The sequence below is a fragment of the Leiobunum rupestre genome, chromosome 1, assembly GCF_980474605.1.
Source record: "Leiobunum rupestre chromosome 1, qqLeiRupe1.1.hap1, whole genome shotgun sequence".
Taxonomy (NCBI): domain Eukaryota; kingdom Metazoa; phylum Arthropoda; class Arachnida; order Opiliones; family Sclerosomatidae; genus Leiobunum; species Leiobunum rupestre.
In genome coordinates, this window is record NC_143384.1 from 42,469,577 (window position 1) to 42,486,510 (window position 16,934).

General features: G+C 33.5%; 1 protein-coding gene and 1 long non-coding RNA gene across 2 annotated transcripts in view; one reads left to right on the forward strand and one right to left on the reverse strand.

The window, feature by feature from the left end:
- Nucleotides 1–15,371, reverse strand: part of nonC (serine/threonine-protein kinase Smg1) — a 39,402-nt gene extending 24,031 nt beyond the window's left edge. The window contains exons 1-14 of the mRNA XM_090180286.1: nucleotides 14,807–15,371; nucleotides 7,938–8,068; nucleotides 7,624–7,682; nucleotides 4,631–4,708; nucleotides 4,486–4,567; nucleotides 3,038–3,085; nucleotides 2,836–2,961; nucleotides 1,619–1,789; nucleotides 1,376–1,561; nucleotides 1,243–1,315; nucleotides 919–1,175; nucleotides 586–855; nucleotides 391–521; nucleotides 11–324 (exon numbers count right to left, since the gene is read on the reverse strand). Of these exons, the coding sequence (XP_090036412.1) occupies nucleotides 11–324; nucleotides 391–521; nucleotides 586–855; nucleotides 919–1,175; nucleotides 1,243–1,315; nucleotides 1,376–1,561; nucleotides 1,619–1,789; nucleotides 2,836–2,961; nucleotides 3,038–3,085; nucleotides 4,486–4,567; nucleotides 4,631–4,708; nucleotides 7,624–7,682; nucleotides 7,938–8,068; nucleotides 14,807–15,317 (2,437 nt within the window). The 5' untranslated portion in view covers nucleotides 15,318–15,371. The remainder of the gene's footprint in view (nucleotides 1–10; nucleotides 325–390; nucleotides 522–585; nucleotides 856–918; nucleotides 1,176–1,242; nucleotides 1,316–1,375; nucleotides 1,562–1,618; nucleotides 1,790–2,835; nucleotides 2,962–3,037; nucleotides 3,086–4,485; nucleotides 4,568–4,630; nucleotides 4,709–7,623; nucleotides 7,683–7,937; nucleotides 8,069–14,806) is intronic.
- LOC149962979 (uncharacterized) lies at nucleotides 9,326–10,890 on the forward strand. Its single transcript, XR_016472836.1, has 3 exons — nucleotides 9,326–9,803; nucleotides 9,874–9,952; nucleotides 10,694–10,890. It is a non-coding gene; the product is annotated as an uncharacterized LOC149962979 (long non-coding RNA).
- Nucleotides 15,372–16,934: the final 1,563 nt, after the last annotated feature.

Genomic DNA, 16,934 nt, shown 5'->3' on the forward strand with positions numbered 1-16,934 from the left:
AAATACTTACAAGAATCCAGAACAACCTCAACAAATGAGAGGAATTCAGTTTTATGACAAATCTTGGCAGAATTATGTTGCAATGCTTCAAGTATTTCTTGAACCCACCGCATACACAAAGAGCGACAGTCAAATGAAGCACCTGGCATTTTAATTGCAGTTATGAGTAAAGCCAAAATTGATGATAGATGGCCACTGCTGGGTGGAGATATGACTGAAACATTTCCCAAAATAGGCGATGAAAGTGTCGTTTGAGCACAACCACCAGATGATGGGGTGAGACTCTGACTAAGTAACGTACTACTTGATACAAAGTGACCATGCCTAAAAGATTTTCATAACAAAAAGCGCCATTCAATACATTTCAATGGGGATAAAGTTCAAATTTACCTTGAACAATGAGAATACAGTGTATAGAGAATAGAAAAGTGAATAGCAGGATATCGAGAAGCCAACAATCGAGAAGTTGGTTTTAACCTATTGGCCACTAGATCAAAGAAGCTTGGTTTTAAGGCCCACATCTAAAACCACATGAACGAAAATAAGTTCAAACCAATTACCGAAAACCCAATTTTCTAAACCTACCCCTATAATAGAATGCTTTGCATTTCCAATTTCAGCAAGAGCACAAAGACAGGATAGAACAACTATTTCTGCTTTCTTATAATTCCACTTTTCTTTGAGAGCAGTGGTGTCAATTGGTCTACCATTTGAAATGATTTGGATGTCTTCCCCCATCAAGATGGAAAAACTTTCTTGCAAATTCTGAAGTAAAGATCGATAAGCCTCTTCCAATAGTGGAACATTTTTAAGTCCCAAAACTGATCGTTGAAGTAATAAAAGTTGTTGTTGAATCTAGAAGCAGAAGAAAATTAAAGTAACTGAGATTTTTTAAAATTTTTATAAAATTTCCAAAACCTTGTGGTGAGGTGATAATTTTAATTTGTTGCAAATTGAAATACATCCAAAGATGTATTGTATATATTCAACAGGTAGTTGAGTTCCAAGTTCTTTAACTGCTTGGCACATTAGGCGAAGTAGCGATAGTAGATGGGTCTCAGTTGAATTCTCTACTGGATAAGACTGTAGTATACTGACGTACCTTAAGAGATCATCTGAAGCAGATACTGAATGTGCTTGACAGTGTACTAATAACAGCGTTGCACAGTCATTAGCTACAATACAAAAAATACAATTTCAATCCATTTTAAGGTATAGATCACAAATTTTCAACTTATATACCAGCTGTAATAAGTTCTTCATCATATGTGTATTCAATAATTAAAATTATGCATTTAAGGAGACACTTTAGACTCTGTTGAGAAATAAAAATGAGACATTTCTTCACACGAATAGTTTCAATTTACATTCAAACCTCTATCAAAAAACTCCATGTCATGGCTGCATTTTGGTTGGGGGATGCGTGGTTACCCAAACTCTTCAAGACAGTCATAAAAACTCTAACAAGAGATGAAATCTTGTCTAAACATTCATCTGCGGATGGTGGAGTTTCATCCACTTTTCCTGGATCTTTGAGGCTATTTTTTGTTTGTGCCAGATCCTGGTGGTATGAAGATTATCAAACACATATCTTGAACAAACATTTAACCAAATTTACTTCGGAATACGCCTCCATGTCTTCCAAAAACTGACCCAAGAGCGTTAATGAAAAGGGCATATCAGCAACCCAAAATTGCTGAAAACTAATTAGAGCTTTTGACGTAAACTGAATAAGGCATGACATTTGACTAGGATCAATATGCCAACCAACGAGTATATCAACAATATCCTGAAAAAAAAATTTAGTTATGAAAAAATGGCTTTTAGAAGCATTTGCAACATAATAACTCTCGAGTGTGCCATAAATTTACTACTCACATTGAAACCATAAACTAGTCCCCTTATTGGGTAGAATTTGATCTGACAAAACTTTGCTTTGTTATTAATTTTAATAAATTGTTAAAAAGGGCCGCAATTCTATATGCTTGGATAAAATTGTTAAAGAAAATGATTAAACTTCGTTAAATTTACATATATATTTACAATTAAAAAGGCCTAGATGATCGGCAAAGCTGATCGAAACTTGTAAGACATTAGGCCTAGGCCTTTTTAATTGTAAATATATATGCAAATTTATCATTTTCTTTAACAATTAATTTTAATGATATTTTTTCTACACAGGTAGTAATGTATGAAACAGATTCCCAAAATTATAAACTAGAATTTTTTTTATAAATTTATTAAAAAAAAATTAAATAATTTTGGGTGGATGAAGATTTATATCTTATATCTAACATAATTACAAAACAATACAATTGAATAATTGTGTTGTCATCAAGGGTTTAAATTTTCAAACATCATATTCTGAAAATTTGATCTTTTACATAACAGGCTATTTATTTCTTAAATAAATTTCATAAATTTGACACCCTTTTAAATGTTTTTAAAATTATAACATGTATTATAATTAAATGCGAAAGTGGTAGTTTTTTAAATTACAATTTTATTATTATTTATTTAAATTTTCATTTAAATTAAATAGCCTGTTATGCACAAAAGATATTAAATTTGTTAGAGCAATTTCAATATAGATTCAACAACATATTTAAAATTAATGTTTAAAACTACCCAAAATATATAAAATCAATATAGCTTTGCAAATTTTATTAAGAATCTGAAACTATGGGAATCTCAATTTCTCAAGCTACTTTATTTGTAGTAAAAATACCATAAAAATTTACGTGTTATGACCCTTTAATAAACTTACATTCCATATTCACAATTATGAGTTATTATGTTACACGTGATAGAAGTTATAGCTTTTAAAAAACTAACTCTAAAATGACTCCGAAACACATTGGGATGAGCGCTGGCTATGAATGTTATGACATCGACTATTGCTGTCAGTAAATCAGGATTATCAGCATTTTCAAGGGCCAACTGAGTGCTACCCATTATATGCTGCCAATAAAACAAATCAAGAAGTTACAATAAGTTTAAATTTTCTAAATTAGTTCAAAATAGATGGGATACTTACACCCATATGTAGATTCATTTTCAAAGTGTCTTTGTCATTTTTCAAATTCTAGAGGGCAATGTAAATTTTATCAATCATCAAGAATATAATTACAGAAGCTATCCCCTTAATATATTTCGGTTAGTACACATTTTATTATCAATATTCTAATATAGTTAGCTATCTGGTTCTATGGTATTAATTTTTCCACTGCACTCCCACCTTGTAGGATCTAACGCAAAAATCCAACAAAACAGGGGCGCGATTCTACTCTGTTCTGTAAAAAGCTGAATGATAAAAATGATCGTTAAACTTGAAAATTGTCGTTAAGCAAAATAATTGGTATTCTACTTAGAACATCAGGAAAGTTTGCCGTTGTAAACTACAAAATTTTGTAGCTCACTGAATGACAGGCTAAGAGGTGTTGTTGGCGTAAGTAACGACTGAAATGGTTAATTTTTCAATATAAAAACGGCGGCTCACTTAGTACAGTGCAAAATTCTTCAGATTATTTAGCTTGCCGTGATTTAAAAAGAGCTAGGGTCCTTAGGGATAAATCGCAAGCTTTTGAGCTGAATGAAAAATAATTTAAAGGACTTTTTAGACTTGACAAAGACTGTGTTATTGATTGGCTCGAACAAAGGCTTACTGGAAACCACATATTAACCTATTAGCTATTCCAGCAGATACGGAGGTTTGTTAATTACCTCTACAAAATAATATTATTTAATATAATTTACCATCGGCTTATTTGTAAAACTAGTTCTTGCCAATTTAAATCCTATCTTTTTTTTAGTAAAAGTATTTGTTAAGGTTCCAGCTAGAAAATATGGGTGTTCTTCTAAAAAGTTATCATAATTTCGCTTTGCCTGTCAGAAGTTTTAGCTAGTCTCATTCCGTTATTATTATTCATGTCTAGAATATAACAAATGTCAAATACATATAATACACCCGAACAATAAGCCTTGGACCGGAAATCGTCTGCTGTTATTTGTGTTTTCGTTTTGTAAAGTCTTTTTCTATTGGCTGATAGTAAGCAATGACACCATTGCACATTTCTAGGGAAAATTCTTGTCGTCTATACTACTTATCGACGAACTTCATAACGAATGTAGCAAACTACAAATAATTATTAATTATTATTAATTAATAATTAGCAAACTATAAGAGTCAAATACCAATTTTTTTCATTCACCACGTTTTTGTTTTGTTGAAAGCCGGTCGTTTAGCATTTTCTCGTTGGAATAACAAAAAGAGTAGAATCGCGCCCTGGACTTAAAGAGTAACATGTTCTATTTTAATACACTAATTTTTATTCTACTAATAAAGAATTTATTTATTTCTACTTAGGGAGAATGACTATGTTGAGATAATTTTTGTCGTTGATTCCAAGCTCAAATTTTCACACATTGAGAATTAATTATAATATTTTTTAAAATATCTCAAACATTGAAAAAGTTACGACGTACCTCAAGTAAAATTCTGAGTAGCAAAATTTTCAATTCATCAGAGAGATCAGAGAAGTAATTGTTGAAAATCCACTCAACAAATCTTTTTAATTGAAACAATGAGCATGAAATAATTTATTTGATACTAAAAAGTGATGAAACATACTGTTTGCATTCTTGATCTAGAACTGGACCCAGTGCACCCAAACACTGGGCAATTTCTTGTCTCATATCAGTGTGAAGTCTGTTAGAAATATGTGTTGTAAATTACCAATTAAATTGTACTGTACGCCCTTTCTTAAAGTGAGTATTAAGTGTTTTGAATATTGTTGATAGAATTAACGAAAGCAATAATTTATTTTAAAATCACCATTTCAAACTCAGGAAAATACGATAATAGTGGGAAGGGCACCAATATAAAATTTAGGTATAAAAGGGCTGATAGACCATCAAATAGCCCACATTATACAGTAGTTTGTAGTTGTATTTAATACAAATTATTCAATTGGGCTGCACTTTCTTACCAAAAAATAAGTTGGATTTCAGTTTGTATTTAGTTTGTATACACATTATTAGTTGATATTAACTTGGTATTAAGTAAGCTCAAGTTGTCAGCATATTTCAAGTTACTAGTTGAAGGGGTAATAAGTTGTTATTCAGTTGGTAGGAAAATACTTCTTTTGCTAAGTTTGTAATTAGTTGGTTTTTAGTAGTCAGGAAGTTACATATTATTTTTAAGTTGGTTTTAAGTAGTTAAATGTAAAAGTTGATTCTGGTTTAGTTGGAAATAAGTTGATTAATAAAGATGATTTAAGTTATTTTTTAGTAGGCATTTGTCCCAAATACAAACTGAAAACCAAGTTGAAATACAAGTTGTCGTAAGTGGTTTTTAGCCAACTTATTTTTTGGTAAGGGCTATGATTCGCTGTTGTTTAAATACTTCTTACAAGGGAAGGTCTTGAACTGTAAGTCAGGGATCTGAGAAAACGTTATGGCAACCTTTAGACCATGCATGCCCCAGGAAGGTATCAGCTGGGCGGATTTTTGAGCAGAGTCAAAAGGTCAAGTTTATGACCTTTCGAAATTTTCACCATGGTCAAGCTAGAAATTCCTTATGGGATTTTATATGCTAATTTTATGGCAACCAAAGGGACACCCCTTTTGCAAAATTTTGACTTTTGTGATGCCCATGTCAAACATGCGTAAAAGTGGTCATTCAAAGTTAAAATTGGGTAAAATATCTGAAACTGGCCAGTTTGAATCAGAAGTGGTCAATATGGTAAAAAATGGTCAGTTTGTGATAATTTTTGTTAATTATAAAAAATTAATATCTCCGCACATTTTCATTTCCGAAAAATAGTTTTGACACATAAATTTTCAGTATCGTCTAAAGTATAAAAAAAAATCGGACATGCATTGGTGTTAATATTGACCCAAATGTAGCAAAAGAAAAGTTGCTTAATATTGTCAAAAGTGACAATTTCCAAAAGTGTGTCAATGTAATCGTTTTTGAAATGAATTTAAAAATTGGGAGGGGAGGAGGGAATGAAGTTCAATAGTAGAAATAGAGTTGCCTGGTGAGAGCTTCGATAACTAAGGAAGACCTGGAGAAGGCTCCCTTACCAAAAAATAAGTTGGATTTCGGTTTGCATTTAGTTTGTATACACATTATTAGTTGATATTGAGTTGGTATTAAGTAGGCTCAAGTTGTCAGCATATTTCAAGTTACTATTAAAGGGGTAATAAGTTGTTATTCAGTTGGTAGGAAAATACTGCTTTTGCTAAGTTTATAATAGTTGGTTTTTAGTAGTCAGGAAATTACATAATATTTTTAAGTTGAATTTTAGATGTTTCCCTAGTAGGATTTAAGTTGCTTTTAAGTAGTTAAATGTAAATGTTGATTCTGGTTTAGTTGGAAATAAGTTGATTAATAAAGATGATTTAAGTTATTTTTAAGTAGGCATTTGTCCCAAATACAAACTGAAAACCAAGTTGATATACAAGTTGTCCTAAGTGGTTTTTAGCCAACTTATTTTTTGGTAAGGGCTAGCAGGCTAATTGATTTTTGGCAACTCGACGGATATTGCTACCACCATCTATCTACGTTTTAATACATTACACGAAAGATCAAACCAGAAAAGGGTGCATTGTCCATCCTAGCCTAGCCTTCTATGTAGTCTATCTCGAAAGCAACATTCATTAAATCTATAGCATTGGAAAGTATTGGAACTTGCCCACTATTGGTAATTATGTCACTTTTTTTATAATACAGTGATCTATGAGTCAATTCCCTCACACTGATCTTGTAAGACCCATTATTGGCAAGAGGCCAAACAGAGCCGCATTGGTTTTATTTGCCTATACGTAAAAATTAGTACGATCTGACAGCTTAGAACAGTACATTGCATCTTTAAAAGGCAAATTAAGAAGAAAATTTTAAACCAAATCATTCAAAGTTGTCTAGAAAGAAGACTAACTTATCAACGTCCGCCAACTAACCATCAGAAGCTTGTGGAAAGGCAATTGGAGCAAAACTACTACAGTGTAGCAGTGGCAGCAATTAACAAATTATGTAACGCTGGAAGGGCAGTATATAAGCACGACTAAATGTGATAGAGGGGGTTTAATTAAATGTGATGTCACATTTAAGTGTTATTATTAATTATTTTAACTTACAATTGCAATTTAGTACTTTTTTCTCATTTAAAATAGTTTTATTAGTTTTCTAGAGGTAAAATAAGAAATAAAATGAATTTCAAGGTTTTTAGGGTGTTATTATAATTAGAGGGGTTTGAGTGTTTTGGTAGGTAATTTAGGAGTGGGGGTATTATCAATTGTTACTCTTTGTTATGAGAGGGAGAAGGGTGTTAAAAGCGCTTACGTAATTTGTGAACAGCCTCTTATATGATTTCTACATTCGTCTGTAAAACCTTTGGGATAGAGGGCCGGGCCACTACCACTACATGTTTCCTATAACTGACTACAAATATATAACAGCTTCCAGATGCAAATAAGTGGTAATTGTTTAGATTTCAAACTGTTGAGTTAATAGAAACTTACGGCTCTTTTATTTTTTACAAACAATTTGAATCGTGGCTGAACATGCTATTATTTCGCCATGAGAACGCAACGTACTACCAAGTAAAAAATATAACTCACCTCATTTGCAGTAATTCGTCAAAGTAAGCAATTATATTATAGTAACTGGTTTCAACAGCCTTAAAACAAAATATTATAAAAAATAAATTAAGCGGCTTATAATGGTCAACTGACATTGTGTCATATTTGTTGATGTCCAAAACTGGATTACAAATTTTGCAATGTAATATATAGTTGTATGTGTGAATAAAAAGTTCTACTTTTCAAAACTGCTTTAAAAATTTACACGTAATTATACAGCAAAAGTTATAGCTCAGACATGTACACCAAAACTTGCAAAGTGCCAATCAACTTTTATAACTTGTAATACTTACCTTGACATTATCAGAATTTTGAAAGAAATCTTTCAACTGCCTAAGAGCAATAATTTGCCGTTCACGGTCAGAATCATTATTTAAACGATTTAAAATACGAAAAAGACGAGAATCTTCATTTTCATGAGGATCTAAATAATAATAATAATAATATTATTTGCCTGTTTTATTGAAAACAGTGTCCCCCCCGGGATTAAAGTTTATCAAATCTCACAAGGCCAGTTTATTCTTATTTTATATATTTATGACTTTTGAGACACAACTTTCATTAGCAAGTTCAGGTATGAATAGAAACAGCTCACCATAAACTATAGAGCAAAGTTTAATCCATTGATATCTTATTATGCTATTTATCTGAAGCCTTTGCAAAAATTGTCACTAAACAGAGCAAACTGCAAAAGAATCGGCTTTGGCTACCCAAAATAGACTAAAAAATAAAATGTTATAAGTACCTGTTGTGTACACATACTTATTATAATAATAAAGAGGTTGTTGAGTTTGAAAATAGGTAACGAACAGTGATTTCATGATTTGGGAAGTTCTGTATTTAACACGATAGATAATCTCAAACTAGTACTATCTACAATACAGATGGGTAACGAAATACGTAGTACATAAAAAACCCGTACAGGTAAATGAGGTATATACAAAAACACCTGCAAAGAAGCATAACAGATAATTTAAACATAGTACATTAATTCTCTTTCTACAAATCATTTTTACCCTTCCCATACGATTCAAATAAGCCATCTACATGTACATTATTTACACAGAATGAATGCTGTATATACATGTTAGAATTTTTTAAATATGGCATAGTACATGGTACATCTAAAGTGTACAAGTAATAGCGTAAATATTCTATGTAGGAATGGTACATTGTACCAAGAACCCATATAAATTACTGAGAATGTATGACTCGACCTGTTAATAGAAGCATGCAAATTCTACTGAAAATTGTAATTCAATGGAAAAAGTGGCGCCATCTATCAGGAACTGCATTTAAAATAATTATTATTAGTCTACAGAGTATTTTTTCTGTATATAATTAATAAATAACAAAATTCTGTTTCTATTCGGCACTGAAATGTGTCTAGGTAGCGTAACAGCGCTAACTTCTCTGAGGTAGAGCCTATGATTTAGCGTCTGCTATAGCCAATAAAAAATCATAAGAAAGGGTTTTTTTAATAAACTTTTCAATATATAAGTAAATGATGTAAAAATTATTTTAAAATGCAAGTATCATTATTTATAAAGTCAAATTTACCAATAACGATAATTATCTAGGTTACAATGGCAAACCAACCCTTACAAAAATTTCACACAACCAATTGACAATATTTTTTCAACTATAGAGAAACTTCGACTTTTTGGGGCAACTAATAGGCAACCAAACACAACTTTATTTGTTGAGACTTTCTAGTACTTATAAAGAAAATTAATGGTTTAAAGGTTGCTATAATGTTTGTCAAAAATCACCTCAACTGTTGTCTCCTAAAGATTGCCTTAAAGTTGCTGTTAAAACATTGCAGGCTGAATATTCAGCAAAAAATATAGTAAATGATAAAAAGGTATAGGATATGCAAAAGGACTACTCAGGGTGACACAAGACGAGTTTCAAAAATTGCCACAAAATTATCAAAACGTTGCCAAAGACTATTAATATAAGAAATCAGTGGCTTCGCGCGCAATAGATGGCGTTTGAATTTCGTCAGTTTCCCGCGCGAATTGAAGACATAGGGAAAGCTACAACGCGTCGTCCACTACCTGATTTTCTGGGTGAATTTTCCAAACACCGGTGGGGCTCTTTCACTTATATCATGGAGAACGATGCCATTTTGGACGATTTGAAAAGGAAATACGAAAGTAATTATCATAAATCACATAATTTACTTATTTTTCTCGAATCAAACATTTAATTTTCGCATGTGATTAGTTTTAGAAAGCAATAATCAACGGTTAGAGCTGGAAAACAAACTTCTCCGAGAAGCTTTATTTGGAACCACAGATGCAAAGTAAGTAATATCAGATATTTATATTACCAAGAATGTATTTATTTATTTATACTCGGGGAGAATGAACATGTCGAGACTATCAACGGACACGTTGAGCCCCTAACCCCGTCACGCTAAGGGGTGGAATTGGAGAAACGCTAAAAATAATCTCGACATATTTATTCTCCCTGAGTATAAATAAATACATTCTTGATATTACATCTCATACGAGAAAAGTGCATCAGCCGCAATTGGTGCGATTTTAAGATCGAAGTACACCACCGGGGAATTGGCGAAACTTAGTGCTAAAGGAAAAGGGGCAAAAAAAGGGATAGAGCCGGTTGTTTGGGATGCAATCACTGGTGTGTATGGTTTTTATGATGGTTTTAAAATATTAAACTAATTATTTTTAAAGAAAAATTTGCGAATTCCTTAAATTGATCTTATCTTTTGTAAACATTTTAATATATTATTAATATAAATTTGATATGAGATATATTTCATTTTAAAACTATAATTTTCCAGAACATGTTTATTTAGGTTTTTTTTCTGAAGGACTTACTAGTGTAGACTAATTATATCGCTCAGTCCTGTTGGCTGCATGTCCAAACCCAGTTTTAACTTAATTACATGTAAAATGTAATGGAAAATATATATCTACTCCTGAAATTTAATATTTTAAGATCCTTATTTAAATAAGGGATTAATTTATTTTAAAGATCAAAATTAAGTTTGCTGTTACTATACATTTATATCTTTTAGCATTCATTGGAAAGTATTTCAAGACTTCTAAATTTAAGGAGAACTATTTAGTGAAAAAGATTAACAACAAAGTGACTGTGGCCGTGAGGCAAATGAGGAAGATAAAAGCCAAGGAAAAGTGTGGTGGTGAAATGAACCCATTGCAAGGAGAAAAAACTAGTGACAGTGACATGTCCGAATATTCTAGTCTCTTGTAAAGTTTGTTTAATTTTAATTAAAGTTAATTTTGGTTGTATATCATTTTTTAATTATTTTACTACAATTACTACTAATTAGTGGTTCAATACGCACAATGGTTGAGCAACGTTTTGACAATATACGCACAACAGTTGGGCAACTTTTTGACATTCATAAGCAATTTCCCATTGATTTTAACGCTATTTTCAAGCTACTTTTGGAAACAATTTTTACACAACTTAAAATCAGGCAACCGTTGGGCCTCAGTTGCGCAACCGTTGGGTCTCGGTTGCGCAACTGTGGAGCAATATTTCGGTAACTTTTTAACAACCTTTGAAGGCAATTTTTGGAAGATTTAATGCAACAACTTTTTAACGATTATTAGGCTAACGTTTTTCGGTAAGGGAAAGGAGGCATGGTGATAGTTTTCGGTCACTAATTAGAAATGCTACATTGATAGCCTATTTTACCTTTTCGTTAACTTATACAAAAGAGAATATAGGACTACCCTAGATTCGAATCCTGAGAGCTTTCCGATTGACGTGATCTCAAGCCTTGACTGTACTAATGTTATTACACAATCAAATACAAACTTTGCACTACCAAAGGCTGTACTCGCTCTACAGAATTTAAGGAAGTGGTTAGTCCCTCGCACCTCAGTAACTTAGATACTTACATGATAATAAGTGTGTATATAAATCAATCAATACATTTTTACTGTTAAACAAATCGCTTTAATTTTTTTCTTTTTGAAAAATTATTGTCACATGGATAAAGTTTTTCTTGGTAAGAGTTGCAAAGCGAATTAAACCTGCAATACTTACTAAAAGACCTCACTGGAGTATTTTCTAGCTAATGTTCAGAAATGTTTTTAAATCAACTTACACCTGTTTTGCAATAATTCGTGTGTCAACATGCTAAAAAATGACCCCCTTGAATCCTAATACTACTTATAGTCTTTTTTAAATTTACGAATACTTACAGACCGTGTTTAAAGACACTTATGATTGGGATTTTATTCCAGCCCTTACCAAAAAATAAGTTGGTTTTAGTTGATATTAAGTTGGTTTCAAGTAGGCTCAAGTTGCCAGCATATAGAAACTAGTTAAAGGGGTAATAAGTTGGTTTTAAGTTGGCTGGAAAATTACATTATTTTTAAGTTGGTTTTAAGTAGTCTTTATTAAGCAATTTTCAAGTTGCCTCTAAGTTGGCTTTAAGTTGCCTCCATTAAGCAAAACCAGAGTTGGTTTTAAGTTGCCTCCATTAAGCGAAAACAGAGTTGGTTTTAAGTCTACTTCTAGTTGGTATTAAGTGGTTCTTAAGTAGGTTTTAAGTTAGTACTTAGTTGGTATTTGTCTCAAATACCAACTAGTAGTAGTTTTTAGACAACTAATTTTTTGGTAAGGGAGGTACTAATGCTACTAAGGGCTAACAAATTTCAGTAAAGTAAACCGTGTTGTTTAAGCGATTTCCACCTTCAAAATGTTTATCTCAAAAATATATTAAATTCTTATACTAAAAAATTACTACAGTTCACAAGGTGATCTTGACTTTGAGAAAAAAGAGATTTTCAGGAGCAGAAAATTGGTCACCCAGGGCTTAAGGGACGATGCTAACTTTGCTACTAGGGGGCAAATAAGTGGTCTAGGAAATACTTTAAGTTGGTATTTACCAACTTTAAAAAAACTAATTACCAACTCAAAACCAACTTACAAATAATATGTAATTTTCTGACCACTAAAAACCAACTTAAAGAAAAAAGTATTTTCCCATCAACTTAATAACAACTTATTACCCCTTTAACTAGTGTATTGAATTATCTGACCAAATGAGCCTACTTAAAACCAACTTAACGTCAACTAAAATGTGTATACCAACTAAAATCCTACTTATTTTTTGGTAAGGGACTTCACTCTTACAAGGAGAGTACCCGAGGTGTTTATTGTCAATTTTGTTCAAAGTCTGGAGTAATGTAGACCTATATGAGATATGAAATTTCCAAAATGATAAGTTGCACTACCCATTAGATTTGCCATGGCAACCGAAAATGTTTTTGACCACTTAAAACAAAAAATCTCCATTTTCACGGTTTCACCTACGAAAATTAAAAAAAAAATTTTAAAATCACAAAATGGGTAATTTGGACCACATTTAGGTAAATTTCATCAAGTTTGAGTAAATTGGAACATATCTGGGGTAAAATTGTAACAAATTTTGGGTAAAATAAAGAAAAAATCTTATTTTTGTTTTAAGTGGTCAAAATCATTTTCGGTTGCCATGGCAAATCGAATGGGTAGTGCAACGTCTCCTTTTGGGAAATTTCATATTTGTTCCAAATACCAACTTAAAGTACTTCCTAGACCACTTATTTTTTGGTAAGGGAAGGTTACAAATGAGGACAAGTAAACCACAGAAGTTAATAAACGAAAGTTATCAAATATTATGAATGAAATTTATCTAAAGTTGATAGCAGCCTTAGTTTTGTTTTCCACCAAAAAAAATTACTACACAGAAAAAGTAAAACTTGTGGCATTGCCGCAGTAGACCAAATTACTGTACTTGGTGACAAGTGAGAGTTTTAAACAAAAAAAACTATTTGTGGAGAAATTAAGTTTCTAGGTAGGTAGGCAATTAATATAACGTTACATTTCGTATATACTATCCTCCACCACCCTCCCCCTTTTCGGCTTTCCGTTGCTACGCAACCAGAGTTGGGCAGCTCTCGTGAGCGGCTTAGTTATTTTGAGCGGAGATGAGCGGTTAAATGTCTTTTTTACATTAGCGCTCAAATACCGCTAAAAAATGCCCATGTATGTACGCAACTCGTTTTGAAATTTTTAATGTTTATGCTTAGTTTATCTTTTCAGTTTATTAGTCGCAAGCCAGATTTCCCGCACGGTACTGACGAGTCCCAAATAGGACGAAACCGGTCTACCGTTGGAATTTCTGGCTAATTTATTTAATTTAATTTAGTTTTGCACTCGAAGATCTATTTGGTCCGAGTTTCGCGTCTATTGGTTTGCTCAAAGACCTATCGGTACGAGCTATTTGTAAGTTTTTAAATTTATTCAAATTCGTTTAGGGTTTAGCTTTTTATCCCTTTTCTTAATGGACTTATCTACTTATTCGCTAATTTTTTCATCCTAATTAATATAGCTGTCAGGATGCATCGTCTGCAACTTTATTTTTCATACTTAAAACTATTTCAATCAAAGTTTTTGCTCCAATTGTTTGCTTTATCCAAAAATGACTGTCATTGTGTACTAATTGGAGTCCGTATGTGACTGTGTTCAACCACCAAGCAGGCTATTTAGTTGAAAGTGTGCTCTATGGTCCCACCATGGTCCCACCTAAATTTTAAGGTTAGCAATGAACTTGGTTGAGCTTATCCATACCAAAGAATTTAGACCCCAGGAATGGAAACTGCAGCTCCATCTAGTATAATTTGCTTGTCTCTAGCCTCCAAAGGCAAACCTAGGTTGACGGGCTTATTTCCGGTTCTATTGATTCGCCTAGCCGGAAGCTCTCCCATCAACTCGAAGCCAAGACATTAACGGTTTTTCTTTCGATTCCTGGGGTCTATATTCTTTGTCCATACTAGGGAAAAGGATATGCAGCACATATTTTTATAGAAAAGATGAAGCCTTTTTCTTTCAGATTTGAAAGAACAAGCATTTATAATGAACACCTAGCTTCGATAACTTCCATTATCTTCATCAACAGTTTGTAAGATGGTTTGCATAAAACCCTTTGTACATTTCGCTTTATTATTACCTTAGCCACAAAAGTTAAGAAATAATTTAATGCCTGACAGTTATAGAATTTATTATCATATGAATAATTACTAGTTGACTAACTTACACTATAAATGCTAGCCTACAATTATGATCTTTGTTATTTATTAACTTTCAATCAAAAACAAATTGAAAGACATACTTTTACGCAGTGATTCCTGGTGTGCAATTTTAGTAGATCTAGTCCCATGCTCTGTTCCACCAATAGTGGTTTTTTGTTTGTAAAATATTCCAGAGCGACCACTAGAACTATGCTTGGTAATTCCACCATTGTCTCTCATTGTATCAGTTTGTAATACTCTACCAAGAGGAGGTGAGCTCTCAGGAGTTGGTTGACTGAAATTACCTGTACCCGATCGTATTTTACCACGTTCTTGACGGCGATAAACGACGTGACCATCACGACTTCGCGATCGCGTTTTTTCACCAGAACCCGGCTTATTTAGTTTTTGGGTCCCGTTTGTGCCCAATTGCCCGGACAAGGCTGTAGAGGCGATACCCGTGGCCGCCGTAGTTGCAGTGGGGGCGGCCAAGCTTTTATCGGACGAGTTTCCAAGAGGAATGGAATCTTCCCATTCCTCTTCTGGACGAGATCTTCGTAATTTATCGCGTTTTAATTCTTTGATTTTACCGTTCGCAGTTCGTTGATTCATCACTTTATAGTCATCCAATTCATAATTACTTTATCCGCATGCTTACCTTAAATAATCACAATCGTCAATGGTAAAAGTTAAGCAGACATTTTTTGGTAAAATGAAAGTAAAGAAATTAAAAAGCGACACCTAGTGGTTAGTATTCGTAGAGACGCAGGGCTGCCAGATGTAAGTAATTATTACCAAAGTCAAATTATCGTTCCGAAGACTAAACATTATTCACGACCGAAACGAGTCTAGATGGCGTAACGGCGCTAGCTTCTCCGAGGTAGCGCCTATGATCAAAGATAATATAACTACGTACCCTAGATTCGAAATCGCGGCATTTCTCGATAGCGCGTTTTCTTGTGAGGCTTTTACCAAAGATAATATAACTACGTACCCTAGATTGGAAATCAAGCTCCTTGCACGTAATCACGGACTGTAAATTTTAGAGGACGAGTAAAGCGTCGCCTTCCCCTGTAGAATTTTGGTTTCCCCGCGCATCAATCACTTCGAAATAGAGAGAGAGAGTCCGTCAAGGTCATTTGTACCAGGCATAGAGCTAGCCCCCCCCCCCCCCACGCATGTTATCTGGAAATCTGGCCGACCGAAAGACAAGCGCTTTAGTTAATGACCTTGAGCGACTTCCGTCAGCCTGATCGGTGAACGGGGCGTAAAATACCCCGGGAATACCGGTCCTCTAAAATTTACAGTCCGTGACGTAATGCAGGCTCTTACTGAGTTCCCGGCGGAAGTCGGAAAAAACCATAGATATAGGAAACGTATATAAAGGTCTAGATAAAATATTTCAAAGGGAGTGAATACGGAGTTGACAGCTAGCAGAAACGCGTAATTTCTGCAGGCTATCCTTATAAGGCGCTATCTATCGGTAAGAAAACTCGTGCTATCGTCGCGAGAGCCATTGTCTCCTGTTTAAAAATTATACTAAAAGTCACCAACAGATGGTGTCTAAAGACTACGGCCTGCGGAAAGGTCAAGCACTTAGTACTAAAATGCCTAAGAGCTCGCGCTCTTGGTCACGTGCCTTCCTTGGTGTCTGCTATGTGTCAATTCCGTATTTTATGTTAGGCTTAGACACCCCGAAATTTATCTAGACCTTTATATACATTTCTTATATCTATGGAAAAAACTGCCTCCATAGAGCCACTGCTGGCAGGGCTACCGACATCTAGTTATAAAGTTTTAGTGAAAATTGCGCCGTGGTTTTTGACTTGCGGTTTTCAAGATACCAGATATTTTTGCGTTATATTGTTTTAAAACAATAATGGATCATGCCTGTAGCTCTACAAAAATTTTCTAAACGAAAGAAAACTAAAGGTTAGTAATATAATTTTGGGTTATCTATTGAAATTCCTTATTTCTCACCCTGCTATGGAGCCCGATTTTTCCGAATTCCGGCGCGAACTCAGTAAAAGCAAAGATAATTTAAACTCGTACCCTAGATTCGAAATCACTCTCTCGCGCGTTGCCGATAGCGTTTACCTCTTACCGCAACCGATGGAGCCCGATTTTTCTGAGGTCACGTGCCGGAAAAGGGTAAACGCTTCGTAACAAAACCGTCAATGGGAAAGCTCTCAGTATTCGAATCTAGGGTACGAGTTTAAATTATCTTTG